Source organism: Rutidosis leptorrhynchoides, chromosome 9, assembly GCF_046630445.1.
Source record: "Rutidosis leptorrhynchoides isolate AG116_Rl617_1_P2 chromosome 9, CSIRO_AGI_Rlap_v1, whole genome shotgun sequence".
In the NCBI taxonomy this organism is placed as follows: Eukaryota; Viridiplantae; Streptophyta; class Magnoliopsida; order Asterales; family Asteraceae; genus Rutidosis; species Rutidosis leptorrhynchoides.
In genome coordinates this window covers 249476980-249504378 of record NC_092341.1, presented here as the reverse complement: position 1 = coordinate 249504378, position 27399 = coordinate 249476980, and the positions used below count along the sequence as shown (strand labels likewise).

The 27399-nt window shown below is 34.8% G+C and overlaps 2 protein-coding genes and 1 long non-coding RNA gene across 3 annotated transcripts; 2 read left to right on the top strand and 1 right to left on the bottom strand.

Annotated features, from left to right (window-relative positions):
- Positions 1-12196: 12196 nt before the first annotated feature.
- Positions 12197-16111, top strand: LOC139869398 (cystathionine gamma-synthase 1, chloroplastic-like). Its single transcript, XM_071857716.1, has 11 exons — positions 12197-12897; positions 13170-13273; positions 13421-13494; positions 13583-13751; positions 13849-13908; positions 13998-14201; positions 14289-14375; positions 14498-14605; positions 15292-15387; positions 15469-15587; positions 15729-16111. The coding sequence occupies exons 1-11, from the start codon at positions 12441-12443 to the stop codon at positions 15850-15852; spliced, it is 1602 nt and encodes a 533-aa protein (XP_071713817.1). The 5' UTR covers positions 12197-12440; the 3' UTR covers positions 15853-16111.
- Positions 16112-20177: 4066 nt separating this feature from the next.
- On the bottom strand, positions 20178-22166 carry LOC139866831 (vesicle transport v-SNARE 11-like). The gene is made up of 5 exons (XM_071855123.1): positions 22071-22166; positions 21762-21820; positions 21479-21667; positions 21185-21355; positions 20178-20523 (listed from the first exon to the last, which is right to left on the bottom strand). Exons 1-5 carry the CDS (start codon positions 22162-22164, stop codon positions 20371-20373), a joined length of 666 nt encoding a protein of 221 aa, XP_071711224.1. The 5' UTR covers positions 22165-22166; the 3' UTR covers positions 20178-20370.
- A 1459-nt stretch (positions 22167-23625) lies between these two features.
- Positions 23626-26587, top strand: LOC139866782 (uncharacterized). The gene is made up of 4 exons (XR_011765619.1): positions 23626-23950; positions 24577-25170; positions 25685-25736; positions 26324-26587. It is a non-coding gene; the product is annotated as an uncharacterized lncRNA (long non-coding RNA).
- Positions 26588-27399: the final 812 nt, after the last annotated feature.

Sequence of the window (27399 nt, the reverse complement as noted above, 5' to 3'; positions counted from 1 at the left end):
TGAGTTTTAGCTTTGAGTTACCCTTCTCTCCATAAATCATTACTGGCGTTTTATCCTTACGAGGAATGCGAATTGCCTTCTTGGCGCACACAACTGCAGCTCCTATTTTGGACATCCAGTCCATGCCGACTATTACATCAAAACTTCCTAATTCTATGGGTATCAAATCAATCTTAAATGTTTCTCCGGCTAAATTTATTTTACAATCACGGCAAATTTTATCGGCTTTAATTAGTTTACCATTAGCTAACTCAATCATGTACTTAGCATCTAGAGGTAATGATGAACAATTCAATTTAACGTAAAAGTCTCTACTCACGTAACTTCTATCAGCACCAGTATCAAATATAATAGATGCGGATAAGTTATTAATGGTAAACGTACCCGTAACAAGCTCCGGGTCTTCACACGCCTCTCTAGCATTAATAACAAATGCTCTTCCTCGTGCAGATCCATTATTCTTCTCTGGATTCGGACACTGGCTCTTATAATGACCCTGTTTTCCACACTCATAACAAGTAATGGTAGCCAAAGCAGTTCTATTTGCATTGGTGGCAGGAGTCTTGGTACCATTTGTATTTGTAACGAGGGCCCTACAATCTTCAGCAAGATGACCCTTTCGATTACATTTGTTGCATACCACATTACAGTAGCCAGAGTGATGTTTGTGGCATCGGTTACATAAAGGATTTTGTCCTTTGTAACCAAAGCTTAAACCACTACCCGCACCTTGCGTGATTTCTTGTTTCTTAAAAGATTGTTGTTGGTTACCTCGATCATAATTTCCATTCCACTTTCTTTTGTTACCCAATACCTTCACATCAGTATTGGATGATTTCTTATCCAAGATGACCTGATCCATTAGCTCGTTTGCCATGGTTATAGCTTCATGAATTGTCTTAGGTCTCGATGCTGTAACGTTTGCCTTGACCTTTGTGGGCAAACCATCTTTGTACATTTCAATCTTCCGTTCTTCGGTTGGAACCAATTCAGGACATAGCAAAACTAATTCCATGAATCGCTGATTGTAGTTGGTGATTTCAGTACCAACAACCTTCAGACTTCGTAATTCATCTTCCAACTTCCTAACCTCGTTCCTTGGACAATATTCGTTGATTAACATTGTTTTGAATTCTTCCCATGGAATATCATAAGCTACATCTCCTCCTATAGCCTTCACATAATTTTTCCACCACGTGAGTGCACTATCTTGTAAAGTGCACGATGCATACTTGGTCATGTCCTTTTCAACACAACCACTGATTTTAAACACAGTCTCCATCTTTCCTATCCACCGGGTTAAACCGATCGGTCCTTCCGTTCCACTGAATGATGAGGGCTTGCAAGCTTGAAAAGTTTTGTAGGTGCATCCTACACGAGGATTTGGGTTAACTGCAGCAGCTCTTGCAGCCTCGACCCATAACATTCTGTCGTTCACTCGCTGATTGATGAGTTCCTGGACTTCTTGTTCCGTCATTCGGTTCAATCGCGCCATAATCTTCAATAAGAATGAAAAAAAAATAATTATTCACATGGAATATTATAGATGTAGTATGTATTTACAGTACATCGTAGCTTATTAATAATATGAACCAGTTATTATTATAAAAGCCTTTTCTTCTTATTAGCATTTTATAATTATATCTAGGGTAGTACCTACCCGTTAAAGTTCATACTTAATAGCTTAGTACGAAAATCAATTACTACCACCCAAATAATACTTAACCATGGAAAATTATTGCATTTCATACTTCACTATTTTACATATGCTTATCTTACATCAAACATTAAGCAAACCACACTAATAATATTATACAAAACATTATATGATCCCATGGTTTAATATGGCAGCGCATCGTTTGGTCTATTTTCTAGGACGTTTAGGTTCAAAGAATCGCTTAACGCTTATCCTGGCTGTCTGCCTATATTTTGGCTGTGGGGCTGAAGAACTGGATTCCGGGATAGAACGAATAGGAATAGCGGGAATAGGGGTGGTAGTGTCTAGTGGAGTTGGTGCCACATCATCCTCACTAAACTCGGGATTTGAATTTTCTAATTCATTAGCCTTTCGTTTCTTTCCTAGTTCGAACTCGTCTTTTGTAATTTCCTGTATTTCTTCCTCGGGTTCACTTTCCTCCTCGGGTTCACTTTCCTCCTCGGGTTCACTTTCCGGGTTCTCTATAGTCGGTTCATCCGGAATTTGTGAGTCTTCCCCAAATATATTATTTTCGTCATCGGATAGGTTAATGACTGGAACACCATCTGAAGATTCTGGTTCGGAGTCGCTGAATGTGATAACAAGTTTTGAGTCCGACATCTATCACACAACAACTAACCCATTAGTACTACATAATATTTACATATAAATTTTAACCAACAATGATAAGCAATGGTTTTTAAATCAGACCCGGTCAAAGTCCAGAATTACTAATGTATCCTAACGACTTATCAGTTAGACACACTAATACAAACTTGGTTCGCTAAGACCACCGCTCTGATACCACATGTCATAACCCGTCCTTAACCATAAGAACGAGTTAGATAACGTATGATTTCATTGCGAGGTATTGACCTCTATATGCGAAATTTTTAAAAGAACAACTGCATTTATTTTACATTACAAACCATAACTCTTATGTTAATACAAGCTTTAGACAATATAAAGATGATTATCGTTTAGCGATAATCTTAGACTTACAAACTTTACATGTGATGATAACAATACGATTTCTAGCATATTTTACATTACAATTCCTCGGATATGCAGTTTTATTTTTGACACAAATATGCATACTCAAGATCTTGCTTAAGTTCAACATGTTGCAACGGAAGCTTTTAGTTATCACCTGAGAATAGACATGTTTAAAACGTCAACATAAAGTTGGTGAGATATAGGTTTAATGCCGGCAGCGGTATAAATATAGACCACAAGATTTCATATGTAAACATTTTAATAAAAATATTCTAAGTGGTTGAGCACTTGGTAACCATACTTAACATTTAATCACGTCGCATATTCCCTTTATTATGAAATCTTACTACACCGTACCAAGTGTAGTCACCGAAACGAAGTACTGTGCAACTGTTGAATACTGGTCGTCCAGTCCGGTTGGGGTTGTCAGGCCCGATAGATCTATCAACAGGATTCGCGTTTACAATACTGCTGTAAATAGTAGTTACCAAGCTACAGGGAAGTATGCCAGTGGTACAACTCAACGTAGAATATATTTTTCAGTTACTTGTGTCCATATCGTAAAACATAAAATACATGTATTCTCATCCCGAAATACTTAGAGTTTAAAAGTGGGACTATATACTCACTTTTGCCTTGAAGATATATATATTTTGACTTGGTCTCCGGTTGATATCACGAACCTATCCATATATAATATATCAATACCTTTTCTTTTTAAACAAACGTCACATATATATACTTATAATACTTTTAATACTTTTAATAATTCCTTAGTCCGTAGTTAGCAGTCCGATGTTAGTAATTCAATTTTAATGGTTCATTTTTAGGTGTTTAATAAACCCCCAATGTGTAACGACCCGCACTTTTCCGATCGTTCTATACTTATGAGATTAATATTTACATAAATTAAACCTTACCAACATGATAAGCAATCCAAATTGTTGAGACTTATGTTTTTGAAAAGAGTTTTACACAACGTTTGACCGTCTAGTTTGACCGATGATATCACGAACTATACAATATATGATAATTATACATACATATTTAACATGATCTAAGGATGTTTTAATATCTCATTTTGTATTAATAACAAAAAGTCATAAGTATATTTTGAAACTACTAACTTAAGTTTTCAAAACAATAACCTACGTAACGTTATTTGACATAAATACTGATGATTTATAATGTTTATACATATATCGTATAAGTAATGTATTTAATCATTTTTAAAGGGCTTTTATACATAAAACAATATAAGTATATTTACAAAAGATAGTTATATTTGAATTCTCGTTCCGTTTCCTCAATAATCCTATACGTATATCTAGGGTACTATACACAGCTTCTAGAAGTATTTACTATTGGTATATACCAATAGAAATCTTCAATTATTGGAATAATATGTCATTCATGACATAATAAATTTTAACTTATCTTAGATATTTTCACTAAAAACCAAATTTTCAAGCCTATAAATAAGCACCATTTCTAACTCATTTTTACACATTCATTTTCCAAATTTTACTTTCAATTTTCACACACACTTGCAAGAACTCTCTCAACTTTTATTTTACTACTTCTTTCCAGCAACTTTACATTTTAAACTTGAGGTAAAAACTCTACTTCAACTCTTTTTCAATTCATATATTTAAAGCTATATATATAAGAGTTTATAAACTAGAACATAGTTTGAATGATTTCAAACTTGTTCGCAAACTAAATAGATCCTTCTAACTTAACTTTTTAAAATACTTCAAGACCTGTAACATATCTTAATTATATGCTAACTTAACAAGGTATAACTTGGTTTTTCAAAGAACACCTTAAAAACTGAATTTACGACGTCGGAGTGCAACCGGGGGCTGTTTTGGGTTGGATAATTAAAAACCATCTTAAACTTTGAATTGGAGGTTTATTTTCTGGAAAAATGATTTTTACTATGAATATGATAACACATAAAAATTTCATGATTTAACTCAAAGTATAAGTATTTTTAGAAAAATAATCATTTGAGGTTGTTTACATGATGGAAAATGATTAACTTCATAAGTTTCACTAAAGTTTGACCTATGCCGTGTGATTTTGAATACAAACTAAGGTATTTACAGTTCATAGTCTTAAAGAGGGACTCGATCCAAGGAGATGGCAAGTTGAATCAACGAAAACGGAGTTGTAACGAAGAAACTATGACCGAAACAAAATCGGATATCCAAGACTAGTTTAGCCACGAAAATAATTGGGAAAAAATTAAATAAATCACATCTTTTTAAGTTAACATGATATTTTATATATATGTACTTATAATTCAATTTTATATGGTTCAGGATCACCCGTAAACAACACGAGAAGATTAATCATAAGATCCCATGATTGTACGCAACACGTCATTTGACAACACCGGTACTTTATGTACGCAACACGTCATTTGACAACACCGGTACCATGGGTCAAGATTAATCTCGACCAATACATATACGATGGGGTTTTATTTATTTCGTTGGGGGTTTTATTTATTTCATTGCGGGTATATTAAACATCTAAAAATGAACCATTAAAATTGAATTACTAACAACGAACTGCTAACTACGGACTAAGGAATTATTCAAAGTATTAAAAGTATAACAAGTATATATATGTGACGTTTGTTTAAAAAAAAGAAAAGGTATTGATATATTATATATGGATAGGTTCGTGATATCAACCGGAGACCAAGTCAAATTATATATATATCTTCAAGACGAAAGTGAGTATATAGTCCCACTTTTAAACTCTAAATATTTCGGGATGAGAATACATGTATTTTATGTTTTACGATATGGACACAAGTAACTGAAAAATATATTCTACGTTGAGTTGTACCACTGGCATACTTCCCTGTAGCTTGGTAACTAATATTTACAGCGGTATTGTAAACGCGAATCCTGTTGATAGATCTATCGGGCCTGACAACCCCAACCGGACTGGACGACCAGTATTCAACGGTTGCACAGTACTTCGTTTCGTGACTACACTTGGTACGGTGTAGTAAGATTTCATAATAAAGGGAATATGCGACGTGATTAAATGTTAAGTATGGTTACCAAGTGCTCAACCACTTAGAATATTTTTATTAAACTGTTTATATACTAAATCTTGTGGTCTATATATATATATTGCTGCCGGCATTAAACCTATATCTCACCAACTTTATGTTGACCTTTTAAAACATGTCTATTCTCAGGTGATTACTAAAGCTTCCGCTGCATTATGTTGAATTTGAGCAGGATCTTGCGTACGCATATTTGTGTCAAAAATAAAACTGCATACCCAAGGATTTGTGTTGTAAAATATGCTCGAAATCGTGTTGTTATCATTATATGTAAAGTTTGTAAGTCGAAGATTATCGCTAAACGATAATCATCTTTTTATTGTCTAAAGTTTGTAACAAAAATAATGGTTATGGTTTGTAATGTATAATATATGCAGTTTCTCTTTTAAAAATGTCGCATATAGAGGTCAATACCTCGCAATGAAATCATACGTTATCTAACACGTTCTTATGGTTAAGGACGGGTTATGACACAATGAAATAAATAAAAACCCCCATCGTATATGTATTGGTCGAGATTAATCTTGACCCACGGTACCGGTGTTGTCAAATGACGTGTTGCGTACATAAAGTACCGGTGTTGTCAAATGACGTGTTGCGTACAATCATGGGATCTTATGATTAATCTTCTCGTATTGTTTACGGGTGATCCTGAACCATATAAAATTAAATTATGAGTACATATATATAAAATATCATGTTATTTTAAAAAGATGTGATTTATTTAATTTTCTCCAATTATTTTCGTAGCTAAACTAGTCTTAGATATCCGATCTCGTTTTGGTCATAGTTTCTTCGTTACAACTCCGTTTTCGTTGATTCAACTTGCCACTTCCTTGGATCGAGTCCCTTTTTAAGACTATGAACTGTAAATACCTTAGTTTGTATTCGAAATCACAGGTCATAGGTCAAACTTTAGTGAAACTTATGAAGTTAATCATTTTCCATCATGTAAATAACCTTAAATGATTATTTTTCTAAAAATAATTATACTTTGAGTTAAATCATGAAATTTTTATGTGTTATCATATTCATAGTAAAAATCATTTTTCCAGAAAATAAACCTCCAATTCAAAGTTTAAGATGGTTTTTAATTATCCAACCCAAAACAGCCCCCGGTTGCACTCCGACGTCGTAAATTCAGTTTTTAAGGTGTTCTTTGAAAAACCAAGTTATACCTTGTTAAATTAGCATATATTTATGATATATTATAGGTCTTGAAGTATTTTAAAAGTTAAGTGAGAAGGATCTATTTAGTTTGCAAACAAGTTTGAAAACATTCAAACTATGTTCTTGTTGTTAAAATTTTATACCACAAAATAAGATAGCTATATATATATATATATGAATCGAATAAGGTTATGAACAAAGTTACTACCTCAAGTTACTTGGACAAGATTGCTGTAAAATAGAAGTAAAAATCTAGAACCAAAAGAGTGATGGAGTTGGATGAAAGATTGGAAGTAAACTTGTGTTCTTGAAAGGATTCTTGAAGTGTTTTTGTAAGGTTTTTCTTATGGTGTTTAAGTGATGTTTTTATGGCTAGATCTTCATGGATACTAGCTGAATGGTTATGTAGTTTCTTAAGAGTGTGTTTTTGGTTAAAGAAATGAGGTAATAAAATTTAAAAATGGAAGATGTATTTAAGGCCATAAAAACATGATTAATGGAAAAACATGGACAAAATTTCATGTTGTATTTTTATGTAATTAGTCATACTAAACATCAAAAGTAGTTACCTTATACATAAGGCATGAACAAGAGAGTTACCTTATACATAAGGCATGAACAAGGGCTGGTTGGTGGTGATTTGATGTGTATATACCAATAGTAAATACGTATAGAAGCTAGGTATGATACGAGTACATATACTCTAGATATACGTATAGAAAATCTTGTGAAAAATGGAATGAGAATTCAAATATAGCTATCTTTTGTGAATATACTTATATTGTTTTATGTATTTAAGTCTTTAAAAGTGATTAAATACATTACATATACGATATATGTATAAACATTATATGTTATAAGTATTTATGTCAAATAACGTTACGTATGGTTATCGTTTTGAAAACTTAAGTTAGTAGTTTCAAAATATACTTATAACTTATTGTTATTAATACAAAATGAGATATTAAAACATCCTTAGATCATGTTAAATATGTATATATACATATATATACACAAACGTATAATTATCATATGTTATATAGTTCGTGATATCATCGGTCAAACTAGACGGTCAAACGTTGTGTAAAACTCATTTCAAAAACATAAGTCTCAACAATTTGGATTGCTTATCATGTTGGTAAGGTTTAATTTATGTAAATATTAATCTTATAAGTATAGATTGATCGAAAAAGTCCGGGTCATTACATATGTGGACATGATAATTGCCACCGTTGAATTATGTGGACATGATAATTGCCACCGTTGAATTATGTGAACATGATAATTGCCACCAATTGATGTGAATGTTATGTATCGAGAGAATAATTTTTATACACAGGTTATGTGTATTATATTTTGTGCACGAGATATGTGTACGGTTACTAAGATTTATGAAAATGTATTTCGTACACGAGAAAGGTGTACTGTATTTAAAAGATATCGCATGTACATTACAGGTGGGTATAGGATTCGGGCCCATTTGTACCATGCAGCATTTAAATCTTGTGGTCTATCAAAATTACAGAATTTTTATTGTTTTATGATAAACTTATGAACTCACCAACCTTTTGGTTGACACTTTAAAGCATGTTTATTCTCAGGTATGAAAGAAATCTTCCGCTGTGCATTTGCACATATTACATGGAGTCGTTCATGGCATGTAGAGGTCAGAACCTCGCAATGGGACCAACTGTTGTAGACTTCGTCCAGATGGATTAGGACGGGGCACTACATTGTGCAATCAGAAAAGATTGCACAACGAAGATTTAGTGCATGCTAAGCGCTGCACATTGCAAGATTTTGTGCAAAAAATAAAGTTTGCACAAAATGAAGATTTTTTGCAAAAATGAAGTTTTTGCAGATTTAAGATTTTGTGCAATCAGAAAAGATTGCACAACGAAGATTTAGTGCACGCTAAGCGCTGCACATTGCAAGATTTTGTGCAAAAAATAAAGTTTGAACGAAACGATGATTTTTTGCAAAAATGAAGTTTTTGCGGATTTATGATTTTGTGCAATCAGAAAAGATTGCACAACGAAGATTTAGTGCATGCTAAGCGCTGCACATTGCAAAATTTTGTGCAAAAAATAAAATTTGCACGAAACGATGATTTTTTGCAAAAATGAAGTTTTTGCGAATTTATGATTTTGTGCAATCAGAAAAGATTGCACAACGAAGATTTAGTTCATGCTAAGCGCTGCACATTGCAAGATTTTGTGCAAAAAATAAAGTTTGCACAAAACGATAATTTTTTGCAAAAATGAAGTTTTTGCGAATTTAAGATTTTGTGCAATCAGAAAAGATTGCACAACGAAGATTTAGTGCATGCTAAGCGCTGCACATTGCAAGATTTTGTGCAAAAAATAAAGTTTGCAAGAAACGATGATTTGAAGTTTTTGCGGATTTATGATTTTGTGCAATCAGAAAAGATTTCACAATGAAGATTTTGTGCACGCTAAACGCTGCACATTGCAAGATTTTGTGCAAAAATAAAGTTTTTGCACAACGAAGTTTTTTGCAAACTAAAAGTTTGCACATTCAAGATTTTGTGCATGCTAAGCGCTGCACAATGAAGATTGCACAAATTAAAAGTTGTGCAATGAAGTTTTTTGCAAACTAACAGTTTGCACATTGAAGATTTTGTGCATGCTATGCGCTACACAAAGATGATTTTTTGCAACCTAAAAGTTGCATATTACAAGATTTTGCGCATGCTAAGCGCTGCACAATGAAGATTGAAAGCATGCTAAGCGCTGCACATTACAAGATTTTGTGCAAAAAATAAAGTTTGCACAAAACGATGATTTTTTGCAAAAATGAAGTTTTTGCGAATTTATGATTTTGTGCAATCAGAAAAGATTGCATAATGAAGATTTTGTGCAAGCTAAGCGCTGCACCGTGCAATATTTTGTGCAACAATAAATTTTTTGTGCAATAATGATTTTTTGCACATTGGAAGATTTTATGCAAGTTTGCAAGATTCTATGCAACATGATAAAATTTTGTGCAAGGCTGCACATTGCAAGACTTAATGCAAGCTTTGCGTTGCATAATTGAATTTCATGCAATACGATGCGCAAACTTTTGAGCATTACTTAAGTCCATGAGCATATGGCCATGGCAATATCATTATTTGTGCAAAACGCACGTTGCAAAATTGTTTAAGCCCATGAGCATATGGCCATGGCAACAATTATTATTTGTGCAACATTTTCTAAGTCCATGAGCATTTGGCCATGTCAATTTTATTATTTCTGCTAAAAGCTCTTTGTTACATTGCTTGAAATAATAGCCGCAATTGTTATTGATTTTGCACACGATGCATGAAGTCATGAAGGCTAAAACCATATGTTCCTATAATACAAATGCACATTGGCAAGATAGGCTTAAAATATGTCATGTGCTATATCTTATATTAACATAAGCTTCAATTGACTTGTTTCATATATGCTTCGAACAAATTTCTCAAAAAATGTTATATATGCGTGAGACCAAAAATGAATCATGGTCAAATTTTATCAAGTGCGGACGCGTACTTAGATTTTGCAAGTGAAAATCACTTGGTGTGTAAAAACGCAATGAATGCCTAAGCGTTGAAGAAAGCTCGCTTGGATGAATAACATAAAATTACAAGTGTTTGCGAAAAGTTGGAACTTGTGACATTTTTCCTAAGTATTTGATCTAGTCATGCTTAGATGCTTCGCAAAAAACACATATTTTGCCTAAGGATCGTTTCGGCGGACTTAGAAGATTCATAATATATAAAAGATTGTTTCGCATAAGTACGTGTTTGTTATGTGCACAATAACGAATATGGAAATTGTAAAGGACAAGTCTAGAAATTATGAATTATGAATATATAACAAAGCGCTATATAAATAAACGTTGCAACATGATTTTCTCTTTGATAAAAAAGCGCCATGAGTTCCGCATAACTTCACGAACAAAGCATATTGTACACTTAGAGTTCGACATCATATACTTTCAGTTTATAATATCGAACTGGGGGACTTGATAGTGTATATATTGCTATATTCCCTATGATTGCATACTTACAAGTTCGACATTATATATTTAATATATATAATACCGAACTTGGGGGACTTGATAGTCCGCATAGCACTACCTTGCGCATTGCACAAGGATTGCACTAAGTTTTAGCACCTTGTGCTGAAATCCGCAATGCACAAGTGTGCTGAAATCCGCAATGCACAAGTGTGCTGAAATCCGCACAAGAGTGCAAGAATCCGCACAAGAGTGCAAGAATCCGCGAATATTCTGAATACTATAAATAGGGAGCTTGGCCTCTCATTTATAGGTTGTTGATTCTCTGCCATTTGCTCTAGCCTTTGTAATTTTCACTTGTGACCTTGCCCAAGGAATCTTTACATTTTGTTAGCGTGAATTTTGCAAATCAATAATCAAGACCGGGTCGGAGTGGTTGATCATTTGATTGGTAAAGTGAAAGACGATCATCGGGGCTCAAAACAAACAACAACACCCCAATCCTCCTCATTGCACTCGATCCTTGATCCAATTCCGTAAGGAAGATGGATCTAGGATTGATCACTATACGGACCTTACATTCGTTAGCGATATATGTACTATATTGCTTTTCCTCATAATCATCAATCGGAATCGAACTTACTTGCCGACAGTTAGCCTTTAACGACTCTCAAACAATAGTATATCAATTAGGGTTTCATCTACCGAGCCACTAGAGTGATGAAGCTACTGATTCATTCCACATAATCATCATCAATGCACATAGTTTTAAATTATTTTTGTCCTTTTCAAGAATATTTATCCATTTAAACCTTAACGGATTCAATAGTAGAATATACTTCTTAATATTCGTTGCATTACCTTTCTTGTGTTCTGGAGAAGAACTTAGAAAATTACATATTACATACAACATTTAAAATATATTAAAAATGACTAGGCTGTTGATATCGTGATATAAATATAAGATGTATCATGATATCTTCACTAACAACGTATTTTAGAGTTGTCTAAGAAAACAATAAAATATAATCATCGAACAACTGAGTTATACAGTATGAATCCACAAAATATCGTATGCGTTGAATTGTTGAAAACTATAATCTGTATACAATTAAATGAAAATAATCATATCAAGTAACCTTATAAAATAAAAAACCGTATATATCTAAGTACAACTAGTTGTATTTCAGTGACCTAAAAACTACTCTACTCCATAATTCCGTGTACGTCCTACCCTTGCCACTTGCCACTGTGCAGTTGTCACCTCCCTGTCACCGAGAACCACCCCTTTTAGTATCTTCAAATTTCTATTTCTAGCCTATAAATTAACAGATCCACCACCAACACCCTACAAACAAAATCACTAAAATCTATTCAATCATCACCTTCGATTCGATTCGATTCTCGATTTCAAATCTCACAATTCATTCAATTCAATTCAGCCAAATACTATTCAATTTATATATTGTGACCTTAACCAAAATGTCAATCTCCATCTTAGCCACTTCTGCATCTAGGGTTTCGGTATCATCCAAATGCCCTTCCGATTCCACTTTCTCCGGCCACATCCCTCCTCCCTCCGGCGCACGTTTTACCAAATCCGGTACCTTTTCCGGCGACCGATCATTCGTTACGTCGTCACGGATTCTTAGGTTTCCGCCTAATTTTGTTAGACAGCTCAGCAATAAAGCTCGAAGAAACTGTAGCAACATCGGTGTTGCTCAAATTGTTGCTGCTTCTTGGTCTAACAACCAGCCGATATCTTCGGCGGCGGCGGCTGATGCCGCAGCCGCCGCCGTCTCTGCCCCGATCTCTGTGGGTGAAGACGTTGCTGTTAATGATTTAGGTAGTTGTAATGGTAGTAATGGTTTTGTAGAGATTGAAAATTTTCATAAACCTTCATTTTTGAACTCTGATGGCAGCCTTGCTATTCATGCTGGTACGTCTCTTTAATTTTCAATATATATATATATATATATATATATATATATATATATATATATATATATATATATATATATATATATATACACTTATTGATTTATGTTATTCAGCTATGTTGTAGGTTTGTTTAGATTCAATTAATTTAAATGATTTGAGTTTATTAATGGAATTAAATCAATGAAAGTTATGCATTTTTTTTTATTTAATTTTTGTTTTTGTTTTTTATGAATAAATGAATAATGGTAAATATGATAATGATTTTTGTAGGTGAAAGATTGGGACGTGGTATAGTTACTGATGCAATAACTACACCAGTGGTTAACACATCTGCTTACTTTTTTAAGAAAACTGCTGATCTCATTGATTTCAAGGTATACATTTTATTTTCATCAAAAAGTTTCCATTTTTACTTATGTTGTATGCTCAAGCTTCAATCTTTAAGTGATATACTGATCTTTAGCTGAATTGGTTATATATAATTTTACTTAGTTTGTTGAGTGTTTGATCTTGAAACACAGGAAAAACGACAATTTAGTTTCGAGTATGGGCGTTATGGGAATCCTACTACTGTGGTTTTGGAGAACAAGATTAGGTATTATAGTTTGTTTTCTTTTTTTCCTTCAGTGATGAGGTTTCAAGATTTTGAAATGTGTTTTTTTTTGTGAAAAAAAAAAAAACAGTGCACTTGAGGGAGCTGAATCAACTGTCATATTCGCATCTGGAATGTGTGCTAGCACAGTCATGATGTTAGCCCTAGTTCCATCTGGGGGGCACATGATCACCACTACTGACTGCTACAGGAAAACACGTATTTTCATTGAGACGGTTCTCCCCAAAATGGGGATCACGGTATGATTTGTGACGACACATATGATTAGTATAAATATGTTATTGATGTAAACCATGTACATTTTGATAATAATCCTTTTGTTTCCTTAAAATGCAGGCAACCGTCATCGACCCTGCAGATTATTCTGGCCTTGAAGCTGCATTAAACAATCACAAAGTGAGTTATACTAATTTATCCCAACTTGATTTGTTTCTATAAATGTTAATTTTGTTTAATGATAGATGCTTACACTTATTATGCTGCAGGTTAGCCTTTTCTTTACTGAATCGCCAACTAACCCGTTTTTGAGGTGTGTTGACATCAAGTTAGTTTCGAAGCTCTGTCGTGCTAAGGGAGCTATTGTGTGCATTGATGGAACGTTTGCTACACCTTTGAACCAGAAGGCTCTTGCACTTGGGGCAGACATTGTTTTACACTCTGCAACAAAATATATTGGTGGTCACAATGATGTAAGTGTTTCTTAAATAATCTGTGTTACCAGCATCAATAGTAATTGAGAGGCTCAAGTTTTGACCTTTTTTGACTTTCTTTTTTAGGTTCTTGGTGGTTGTGTTAGTGGTTCTACTGAGATAATTTCTCAAATTCGTAACTTGCATCATGTATTAGGTGGTGCTCTCAATCCTGTAAGTACCTACAAGTTACATTATCTGGTTTTGCGATAATCAGCTTTGTATTTACTCAAAAGTGTAAGTATATTATACTTGTTGTAAAGGGTGTATAAATAATTATCTTTTTCTAATTTCAGAATGCCGCATATTTGTTCATTCGAGGCATGAAAACAATGAAACTGCGTGTACAGCAGCAGAATTCAACTGCACAGAGGATGGCCGAAGTTTTAGAGGCACATCCTAAGGTACTTATGCTGCCATTCTTAAATAGTTTGTGCAATATCTTAAATAGTTTGTGTATGGTAGTAACAAACTAGATGCAAGGCGTTGATGTAAAAAAATAGTAATTTATGTGCTGTCGGTTGGTTAGATTAAACTGAGTTCTCACCATTTTGATATAAATCACAAATGTGTTCAGTTTGGTTACAAAAGCTCTCTAAATACAATAACAGATAAACCGTTTTAGTGGGCTATGTGTATCAAATGTACACTGGGTGACTATCAAGATGTTCAACCCATTTAACTTGAATCCTTCTAGATTTTAATTAGCTCGATTATAGATAGAAACATAATGCAAATATACCACCTATTATCAAGGTTTAAAAAATCCGTACTCGGGGAGTAATCTGTTGGTACTTTTTAGGGAGTACTTGGCACCCAACTCGGGGAGTACTCGGATGTTAACCAAGTTTACTTTGACCGATTTTTCTACTAATTCCGAGATTTCGGCGATTTTTCGAGTAATCCTGAGTTTTGACCTAGTTTGACTGAGTTTGACCGAGATCTCGCCGAGTACTCACCGAGTTGCAAAAACCGAGTCGTTGCCAAGTAATTCTGAGTTCTGCAACCATGCTTAATATTAAATAATGGACTTAAATTGTCATATTTTGCACAAACATGTGATATTGAAAGACTTGTTATAATTTTACAGGTGAAGCATGTCTACTATCCAGGCTTGCCAAGTCATCCCGAACATCACATAGCCAAGAAACAGATGACAGGCTATGGTGGTGTAGTTAGTTTTCTGGTATAGTATAATCTAGTTTTTGCTTGTAATTTACTTCCTTTACTATTCTGCTTTTGGAAGTTCATATTGTTTGCGTTTTAGGTTGATGGAGACTTAGAGAAAACCATCAAGTTTGTTGATGCTCTAAAGATCCCGTATATTGCTCCGTCATTTGGTGGCTGTGAAAGCATTGTGGATCAGCCAGCCATTATGTCATACTGGTATGTTTTCATCTACATATTGAACTTTTAACAGCAGTTGTTTAATGAAATATGGATTTGTAATGTGTATTGTGGGCTTGTTTTGCTTAACAATGAAATATGGATTTGTAATGTGTGTTGTGGACTTGTTTTATTTAACAGGGATCTCAGTCAATCAGAGAGGGCCAAATACGGAATAATGGACAATCTTGTTCGATTCAGCTTTGGAGTTGAAGATTATGAGGACCTTGAGGCTGATGTCCTGCAAGCTTTGGAGGCGATATAAGCATGGTTCACTTGCGCCATTGTTTGTTTTAACACATTTGTGTCGCTGAGTCTTTATTTTTTGTTTTTGGTTTATCGTTGTACCCAATGTTGTTCGTGAATCTTGGTCACGGCTGTTTGGTACGGTTGAACACCCTTTTGAGTGCTCCTATTACCAATTAGTTTAGATTGAGAAATGTGTTGTCCCTTAGAAAAATAATGTGGTCTGTTTTTGATGTGTAAGAAAGCATTTGAAGCAATGCAAAAAATTGGTATTTTCACCATCTTGACTCTTTAATGTATGTTTTACTTGTGTAAGTTACAATACTTGAAAGGTGTTCAGTTTTTGAAGGAAACAAAACAAGATCATTTCGCTCCATTTTTAGTCAAATAGTGAAGGATATTCGATTAGTAATGAAAAAAGGGAAAATTTGCAAATTGTGGATGGTATTTGCGATTTGCGACTCGGATACCTATTTGCCAAAAAGCTTTTGTGAATGATCTTAGCGATGTGCGAATCTTGAATACGTTTTTCCTCAAATTTTCGTATGAAATTAAGGTATCTTATCTATGATGGATAAGATTTTTTAGGATCTCCTGACCTTTGAAATCTGGATCATGTGTACATACTTATATAAAACTCTAGTATCTTTTGAAGAATTATTCTAAAGACGTATGTGTAACGTGGGGTCTATACAAATTTAATCTTATGTGTCGGCTCGCAAAGTTTATGTTTGATTGATTACGTATAAGGTTATATCTGTTTGTAAAAATAATACACATTAAAAGGTAAGTTATATAGATATAGGGATGTTTGGACTGTTAATTATTAACACTAGAGTAATATTCATTTGAGTCCATAAATTAAGTTGAGATTCAAGAGACCAATGAGAGCGCGACATGTGTCGCGAAAATCACATGTGATTGAAAAAAAAATTCAAAAATTTTTTTTTGGAAAAAAAAATTTTTAAATTTTTTTTTTTTTACAATCGCATGTGATTTACCTGCACAATCACATGTGATTGGATTTGTCATGCATAATCACATGTGATTGGGTTTACAATCACATGTGATTGACATGCATAATCACATATGATTTTTTTAAAAAAATTTCGAAAAAAATTTAAAAAAAAAATTTCGAAAAAAAAATTTCAAAAAAAAAAAATTTTCGAATTTTTTTCCAATCACATGTGATTTTCGCGCCACATGTCGCGTTCTCATTGGTTCCTTTGTTTTCAAGCAAATTTATGGATGCAAGTGATTACAACTCAGCATGAATTCCTGAACCCAATACTAGGAAAGAGCTTCATACCCTATAGAACTGACAGATCGGCTAGCGAAGATGGCTCAGTCTCAGTAGATCCCTCACTCCTCACCGGCTTACGGAAAGAGAGCCCTAAGGGAGAGAGTTTCGGTACTTCAGGCATATCTATCAATGGGCAAAGACAGGAGAGCCTTCTATCTCTTCCCGAGATTGAAGAGATCGAATTCCTCCGGGGAACACACGAAACAAAGATATGAACTGGGTAAATAGAAATGGAAAAGAGATGTTTCCAATTCATCAAAATGATGGATGAACTATTACTATTTTGTGCTACCGGTGATTCGTCACTGGTTGTGGGAGTTGAAAAACATCATGGTAGGGTTGTGGATTTTTTTGATAAACTAGCATTGGTGGTAGGTTTCTGCTTTGTGTAAACGAAAGGATATAATCCGAGCTAAAGGATTTGATTAGAGAAGCTCATAAACATAAGGTAAAAAATGAAAATGCTAATGGTTGAAATGGTAACTAGAAAAATCAACAAGCGTCTCTTGTAAGATCGGGAGATAGGAGATGGAGTTCTCATAAAAAAAATCAATGTTGAGTTTACAGTCTTTATTTTTGAAAGTTGTCAAGGTTCTTGAATGTGTTTAAAAGAATGTGACAATGCTTTTAATCGACATCAAACATCCGATATTCTAACCTATTTTGACACCTTTGTTTTTTTTTTTTTTCTTCTTCTGTTTATTCTTGAAGTTGCACATTTTAGAGCTCACAAATATATTCTCACGAGTTCTTAAAACAAAGGATCACAATATGGAAGCGGGTTCGTTGGTGCAGGAACAAAAATGTCATTGCAAAGCTTTAGAGAGAGGGTTTGATGGATCGTTCAAGGTTGTATATTCATTTTGTTAAAAGTACAATCCTGAAAGTTGAACAAGGATGAAGTAGCATATATTGTTTCAAGAAATCGAAAGGCAAATATTATCAATCAATATTACGTCAAGGTTGATATTATACACGGGTTTGGATATGATATTTTGAGAGTTTGGTGATCGCTTTAGTGTGGTAAGCACTAGATTGCTTACTAATACGGCGCTTTAGCGTAATTCATTTTGTATGTCTGGTGCATCTAAGTTAATGAAGTTGAGCGAGATGTATCCTATGAATTTTAATCGAGCGGAAAGAGACCATCTTAAGCATGAACTTGACATCTATTATGAGGTTGTTCATCGATATGAAAGATTTAATAACCTAAAAGAGATTGTCAACCTTGCTAGTTAGATGGTTGAAACTGAAAAAAATCTTTCATATCATTACCTCTATTGGTTATTAACTAGAAAAAAATTCGACCGAGCGTTGCTGCGTTATTCAACGCGCGGTCGAATTTGGATATACGTTGTTTGGTACCTAATATATCTAATAGATTGGGTTGTTTGTTGTACGTGTATGTATATGTATGAAATATAGCCCGAAATATATAGTGTTTTTTTAATGACGTCCGTTTCGCGTATAGTTAGTCGCGTTGTGTTCGTAAAATTATTTCGAGTTGAACGGTGGTCTCGGAAAAATTTAACTCGCACCGAGCGAGAAGATAGGGCCCGTTGTGTAAATTTGAGGGGTCGTTGTGTAAACTGAGTCAAAGTTGAGGGACCGATTGCAGTGTGAACGCAAAACTCAGAGTGACAATCCGTAACAATTGAAACGACGAAATTTTGGGTGTGTTTTAGTATGTAGGATAATGTTTGCTTTGTTTTTTCCAGTTGCAGCTGTCACGATTGAGACCAAAACCTACTCTTGAAGCACCTCTATCAAAAAACCTCGATCTTTAAACGCCACCAGAAAACATAGTCCCTATAACAACGAAGGCTCAAAATCATGTACGTAAGTTTAAATGACAAACTATGATAAAGTACAAATATAAAAAAATTTAAGTTACCTTGATACCTTATAACACAAATGCCCCTACAATTTCTGCTTCTCTTTCTATGGGTCCAAGAAGACAATCGTCTTGAAATTCATCATTCATTCAATACGTATATATCTGATTTTACAAGCTTAATTGTCAAAAAGCACCTCTCAATTAGGGATGGCATCGGGTCGGGTTTGAGTCGGGTTTGGGTAATCCCGGACCCGAACGCGATTAAGAAACCCCGCCCCAAACCCGGCCCGAAACCCGTCGGGTCCCCATTTACTTACATACTATCGGGTTTCGGGTTTCCCCACGGGTAAACGGGTATACCCGATTAGTCATTCTTTATTTATTTTTCAATAAATTACCAAATCAAAATATCGAAAAATAACTTAACTACCTCATGTTTAAAGTATTATAAAATATCAAATACAAAAAGTTAATTGAAAAATTTCTAAAATACTCAAATACACAAAATATAAAAAAATATCACATCTCGAAAACTTGTTGTATATGATTATATTGAATAAAATTATACTCGTTTTTAAAAAAATAAGAGACATCTTTCATACATTAACAACATAATACTAATACTAATACTAAAATTTTACATAAAAATTATTATTAAAATTCCCCGGGCCAGGTATACGGGTATGTGGGTCGGGTAAACGGGTTTGTATCCAAAACCATACCCGAACCCGAACCCGAACCCGAACCCCATTTTTTTTTTTTTTGTAACCATCCCCATAACCGGTCCATGACCCAACGGACTCGGGTTAGACCCGGCCCAATTATAACGGGTTTCGAGTTTCTCCATCGGATTCGGGTCCAATGAGCGGATAAATATAATATAACACCTTACTTACTTCTTTCTTCTATGAGGAATAAATCAATGTTCGTTGGTGTTCATTGGTTGTAGTTGAGCTTGTTGGTGCAAATAGTTTCCAACATATTTGATTCTTATTACGGTCTAGTTCAATACTCAAAACTTAAAAAGTTAAATATGATTGAATTTCAATCAGACATTTGACTCCATTTTACCGCTACCAAATCTTTGATTTTTTTTAATTTAAATTTCCATGTTTTCGAAGAAAAAAAAAAAAGGGATATATATCAATAAGAATAACTTCTTCCATTATAAAAAAATAAATGCATTTTTCTAAGATTATTATTATCCACACCCACTCTCATAATAATGTAAAAGACAACAAACTTGCAGTAAATTTGCAACATTTTTTAGGTTTTTCTTGTTCTATACAGTAAATCAGCAATCGACTATGAAGAGCACACTCGCAGCATCAACAGAACCAACAAATGGGTTCGTAAACACTCAAAGAGTATCGCATAGAACAGTGTTACGTATGAAGCTAATTCTTCAACTTAAAGTACAGGATCAATATGATAGCAAGAACGAGTACAGAAACTATGGAACCGATGATCCACTTATTTCTGCTCATCCTTCGAGACATATTCGTCAAAATCTTTTTACTCTTGCCTATGTTGTCATCGACCCCATGGAGCTGAGAGGCAGAATGGCAAATCCATAAATTTATTTTTATTACATTATTAAACTGTTTATAGGATTATAGGATAAAGATAAAATTGGCAAATGTTTCTGGGTCAACTGAACCCACGCCACCATTCCGATTTTGTTACTTCCTATTTTTGGAACTTAGTACACTAAACATAAAGAACATAACCTTCCCTTTAAAAGAAGCCAGAAATATCATATAAGAATATAAGATCAAGCATTCATAGAAAGATAGATAGATGACCTGTGCACGAAGTGTGTGTGTGAGTGATCGGCGAGTACTCGGCGAGTTGGTCGAACTTGGTCAAACTCGGAATTACTAGCAAAATCGGTCAAAATTCGGTCAAAACTCGGGATTAATGGGAAAATAAGTCAAAACTTGGTCAAAATCAGTCAAAGTCAGACTTGGTCAACATCAGAGTACTACTAGAGTACTACTACTAAGTACTCCCTGAAAAGTCCCGACCCAGTACTCCCCGAGTGCAACATTTGTTAAGAGGTGCAAGGTTTGTAGCGATTTTTGCAACCTTGGTGTGTGTGTGTGTGTGTGTGTGTGTGTGTGTGTGTGTGGAGAGAGTAACTAGCTGTTTTAGTAGTATTATAGTGCGAGTAGACAAAATACAATGAGAATATGGTTAATATATACATACAGTTCCATGCGCATGCAAGAGAGATTGGCGTTGTTGGTTCAGATCTTGAAGAATTGAAACCCCGAGTTCTTCAGTCTCCAGCATCGTCCTTCGACTGTCCCTAACTCTATCACTCGTTTTATTCAATCTTTCTGTTGACATCAGTAGTCTTGCTTTTTGATCTGCTGAAACCTGTGACATCACAAATATGTTGTTTCTAGACAAAAATAATTCTTAAATAATGTTCTCAGCAAGTTTCACTAAATAATAACAGTATGTATCAATCTAGAAAAATAACAAGATCAGTAAGCATACCGATGATGCATCTGCAATTCCTGATTCCAGTAACTCATCTCGATCAGCCTGATTTAAGTTGGTTGATGTAATTCGTTTGACTTCACTCTTTAGATTATTCAAATCAGATTTATATTCCCTTAACTTAGCAAGGAGTACAGCCTTCACATTTGGCTGCAAACTTCTCGCCTCTAAGTCCATTTTCCGTATCTGCAATATACAAAAAAACTATTACATCGTTCTACAACAAACGCACGAGACATTACTTTCACAACAATAACAGTTCAAGTACAATAGTCAATACCAGAGATTCAGCTTCATCTAGTCCAACTTTTATTTCAGAAAGCTTCTGCTTCTTTTGCTCTGCAAACGAATATAAAATTCATATTCATCACCACGTATTAATTATTAATTTAATTATAACTATTAATTAGGGAGTCCAAAGGTTGATCCATCATCAGCAGTTGCACAAATTTACTTTCAAATATTGCAACGAATATCGTTGCCTTGGCTACAACAAAGCTGTCAGTTTAGATGAATATGTATTTTATATATAATATTTATTATTTTATAATTATATTATAATATAAATTAAGTTAGGGTTATGACTGACCACCATCAAGAAGACTCGCAGATGTACACTTTTTGGACAATGCAGCCGAAAGCTCGCAGTATTGACGTTCATAGCCTTCAAATACCTCACTCATGTCGTCTGTATCAGAACATCAATTGAAACGACAATACGAAATTAAATCACGAACGCAGTAATTGAAAACATAAACAGATGGAAAAAATTGACAATGAAATCTAAGTTTTCGTCTAATTCAATTCAATTCATTCAATAAAATAATATGCGGATCGCTGATTAACGAGTCACTTAAGGAACAAACCTGACAATTGAGGGAGAACAGAAAAATCAGATCGGATAAATTATGATAGTGGATCTGATGTTGAAATTTGTTTGCCGGCAAATCGGAAGAATGACTTGAATTATTCGGAATTGGTTTCTTAATTTGAAAGAAAACGTTTGATACTTTGATTGAGACTGGAATGATGATTATTAATTTAATTTTTATTAATATAATAAATAATAACTGCTGATGAAGTAAAAAGCCTTCCCGCGTGTGTTCATCACTTATGTGACATGGCATACCTATGTGAAACATACAGCCTTAAAAAAAAAAAAAAAAATAAAAAAAAAAAATAAAAAAAATTCTTATCAAGCAAAGTAAAAAAAAAAAACCCAAAATAAGTCGAGACGATAGGGACCTTAAAACATCGTAACATAAAACATGGGGTCGAGACGGGAGTCGTTGTCAACATCCTTCTCGATCTCGTCTCGGCCGTTTTTTACCGTCTCGGCCGTTGTTGACCATCTTTATGGCATTGTTGACCGTTTTTGAGTGTTGACTCTTTTTTTTCCCGTTTTAAGATCCGTTGCAACGGTAGCATGGTAAAACGTTACAACGCCCGTTGCGACGCTTGTCTCAACCGTTTTTTACAACACTGATATAGATACAATATAAATGATAAATTTAAACATTTAAATATTAAGAAATTACTTTTTATAAAAAAAACGAACTTATATAAAACTATTGGAACTTTCATAAAATATGAAAGAACCAATCCTACTTGAATACAAAGAGATAAACTAGAGATCTCGAGAAACTAGGCCTAGTCGCCTCGTACTTTGAAATCGACAACAACTATCCTAAAATAACAACCAAAGAATCAAACGATATCTAAGAGCGAGCCAATATAAACAGGGGCGAAACGCAAACACCAATTCTAAAAAGGATTTACCACCGAGTTTTTTCGCCACCTTTGACACAATCCTGAGCTTGATCAATTTGCCTAAAAACAATGGCGGGGCCAATGGGGTTTTTTTGCGGGGCCCAATATCCCCTAATAAGTCCAATTATGCTAGAACATTATGAGTCCATTTTTCTTTAAATTCTATTAAATTTACAAATTCTACATGTAATTGAAAAAACGTCAGGGTGTAAATTAATAAATTTTGAGCCCGTATATTTATCTTGGACCTTATTAATTATTATTATTAATCCCTCTACATTCTAAACCACGTGCTGATTTTGGTCGTTTCCCTTCATTTCCCATGCCGTTTATCCTTCAGGTTCACACCTACTCTATCCTCCATCTACCTAACCATAATCCTCCATCTCTACCATTCCTCCATCTCTGACCTCTCATCCTTTCCTCTCCTTTCACCCACGCATCCTTTCCCTCTCAACTCCACCTTATCATCTACCCCAACAAAACCTTTTATCATCTCCGACGAGCAACGCGCTCGCCACTGTAGGAGCTGAGACAGCGCCGATCTACGATGCAGCGCAAACGGCCACGATCAAAGAAGTCAGCGACGATGGTGATGTTAAAACTCCGACAGTCCGTTCGTCCGTTCTGATCGACTATTATGCTGTTTCATCCACCATTATTTCCTCGCCGCCCCTCGATTCCGACTACGATCTGAAGGTTACAAAAAATTTCTAGCCCTAATTTGATTTATTTTGACCGTAAATGTTTAATCTTTGGATTCCTGACTCTGAATTACATTGTTTGATACTTTATTGTTAGATTAATGTACGAAGTATTTGCGTTCATGATGTTAATGGCAGGTAGTAACAAAATTTCTTGATGAAATATGTTCTCCGAATTGGGTGGCTTTATGGTTTTCTATTTCTAAGTCTTCTCAATAATATATATTTCCTCAATCCATTATTATTGGTTTATTCTGCCATTCTGCCATTCTGCCATATGTATATAGATTGAGATTTGTTAAATTAGAAGAATATTATTTTGAATAAGAACATTTGTAATACTACGTATGTTTAATGCTTATTTGCAGAAAAGTGTATGTCTTTTTAGGGATTCCCCCCTGATATTTTGGAAAATGGATTCAGGGTTTTGATAAGCTTATTTTGTTGTCGTTGTCGGTGTATCTTTTGGACCTAAAAAGTTAGAGTTTTTCGTTGGTTTTGACTGACCTCCACATATTTTTTTTTTTAAAGCCATTGACCTCCACAATCAGTCTCTCAGTTATCGTCAGTTGCCATTTTATGTAGCTTGACTTGTGCGGTTCATTTTTTTTATTGTTGCAGGTTATTGGAGAAGGATTTTGTGATATTGTTGTGGAGTAAGTTTTTTTAATGTATATCGTCTTTTTACTTATGTTAGTTGCACTATATTGTAGTAACCACATTACATACTTTTATATCCGTTAATAGTTACTATTACAATAAGGTCATAGGTAATATAGAACCAGCTGAACGTATTGGAGGTGCTGATTTTAACCCACTTAGATGGAAATGGGTCGACTTAGTTTGGGTCACCCATTTATTCATGTGACTTTTGCTATCAGTTTTGGTAATATGTTTATTTTTTATTGTGATTGTTTATCTGTTTGTGTATATTGTATGGTTTGGTGTGCTGTGTTCCCTCATAGTATGGCAGAGACGATTGTCATGTGTGTGTAGGTTGTAGCAGGAAAGGTTTGGATCATGGCCAGTTGTGTGGTGGATGAAACACTTTAAACATTTCCACCAACCACTTCATCTCTCCAATTAAAGGTTCTAGAGTGAGAAACCCATTTGAGTGAGAGAAAGCTCAAATCAAGGAGGAAGAAGTTGATTTCGAGCCAAACCGAGTGTGTTAAAGTTGTTCATCTCATCACAAGCTACGTTGTGATTGTGGTGGTATGCTCTAATCTTGATTTCCTTATTTCAATTTGTCTAAGGGTTAGGGTTTGGGTTAGTGATGAACATAAAACTCATATTTAGTGATTTTGAGTGTTCTTGGGTAAGATTGGGTCATGAGGACTCAAGGATGACTAACCTAGGGTTTTGAAATGATAAATGGACTTATGAGTCATAATTTGTTAGTTAATTACTAGCACACCTAGCTATTATGCAAATGGGTGTTGATTGGGTTAGTGGATGACCCGAAATGGGTGTGTTGACCTTAAAATGGTCAAATGGGTAATAATTGACCTAGTTGGGAAAGATGGGTATGAAATACCCTAATTGTGTAATAGTTAGGGTTGTTGAACCTTAATCACTAGCTTTTAGTAGTTCGTGATGGTCTTGGTCTTAAATGGACGGTTTGAAGTAAATGGGTGGTTTAATGCATTAAGTCATTAAATGCACATGTGTGGGTTGTTGGAATTAAGTCCAACTAGCTTGTGTGTTAATTGAGTACTTATTATATTAGGTACCTTGTTTTGAAGCTTGTGGAGGTATAAAATCGTCACCAAATCGATAAGGTGAGTAGAATAATTATACGTATATGTATATGACGTATTTATTTTTGAATGTTATGGTATGAACCACGAGCCGGTAGTACCATAGCATGTATGTGATGTATCATGATGTGAACCACGAGCCGGTAGCATCAAGTGTGAACCACGAGCCGTTAGCACTATAAACAAGTGTGAACCACGAGCCGGTAGCACTATAAACAAGTGTGAACCACGAGTCGGTAGCACTATAAACAAAGTGTGAACCACGAGCCGGTAGCACTATAAAAGAGTGAGACTCAAATGCGTATGGTGTGAACCACGATCCGTTAGCACCATGGCGTTATGGTTAACCATATTATGTTGATGGATATAGTTTAGCATGGTATATATATATATATATATATATATATTGTGTTGAGTATATGCTAATGTGATGTTGTGATAGTGTACGAGTTGTTAGCATTATGAGTAAGACGGCATGCTATTTGAGTTATATTCCCGTATGAGGTATTTGGTGGGTACGAATGCAAATAGATGGGTTATATATGTGTATGTATAATTGCTGCACTCACTAAGCCTTGCTTACCCTCTCATTGTTTATCTTTTTATAGGCTCCGGTGGAGACAAGGGTAAGGGCGTTCGTTTGGACTAGAGATCCCGCTTTGTTTGATAGGGGACGCTTTTGGGGTGATAGCTTTTGGAGTTTGACCGAGAATTGGGTAGTTTAACCCCCAAACACCATGCTCATGTTGTCGTTTGGAATTTAAACTAATGTGGTCGAAACTCATGTTTTGTATGAAACTCGTAAAACGGTCGATGTGGGCCCCGTTTTGTAAAAGTCGTTTAATGATTGAATCGTGTTAGTTTTACATATAAGAACATGTTGTGAAAAGCGTTTTGTTTAAATATGTCGGGCAGTGGGTGATCTTTATTTGAAAATTGACCGATTCGGACAGAAGTTGAAAGAGCCTGTGCGCACCGCGCACTATACTGTATAAAAAAAAAGTCGCGTATTCAGTTGGATATTGTCTTGGGTTGTTACAAGTGGTATCAGAGCATGGTCTAAGGGATTTAGGCGACTTGAGATAGGTGTCTAGACTTAGACTTTATTGTCTATGCGCGTTATGCGGGACTTGTAGGAGATGGATCAGACCGGGGATTGGTTAGTGCCTAGTTTTAGGTGAACTAACTATGCGCTAATTGTTTTGTGTTATGTTTTTGCAATCATCGAGCGAAATAGACGTTGTACTAGCGAGTTAATGCGACGTGCTCGCGTAACAATGATTAGCTACCATTGTTACGGGTTCAAATCGTGTCGAACAAGCGATGTACGACGATTGTTGAGCAAGATGGGGCGGTGAGGTGTTCATGTATATTGTGTCATGTCTTTTCGTTCGTTATTTAATTTACTTCGTTTTATAGAATGAAGATGAGAAATGGACATGATACCAATGAAGGAGGCACGAGCGAGGACGTTGAACTCACGGCCAAGGTTGAGGCCATCTTTAAAAAGCTAAAAACGAAATTTTCTGACGATGTCCGAAAGGTTTTCCAAGAATCGGTTGATAGGAAAGTAACCGAAATGATCAATGAGCGAATGAATGCCGCGATCGAGGAGGCATTAGAAGCTAGAAACATTCATCCTCGTGGTGAAGGGGGTGATGGTAATGGTGGTTATGGAAGGCGA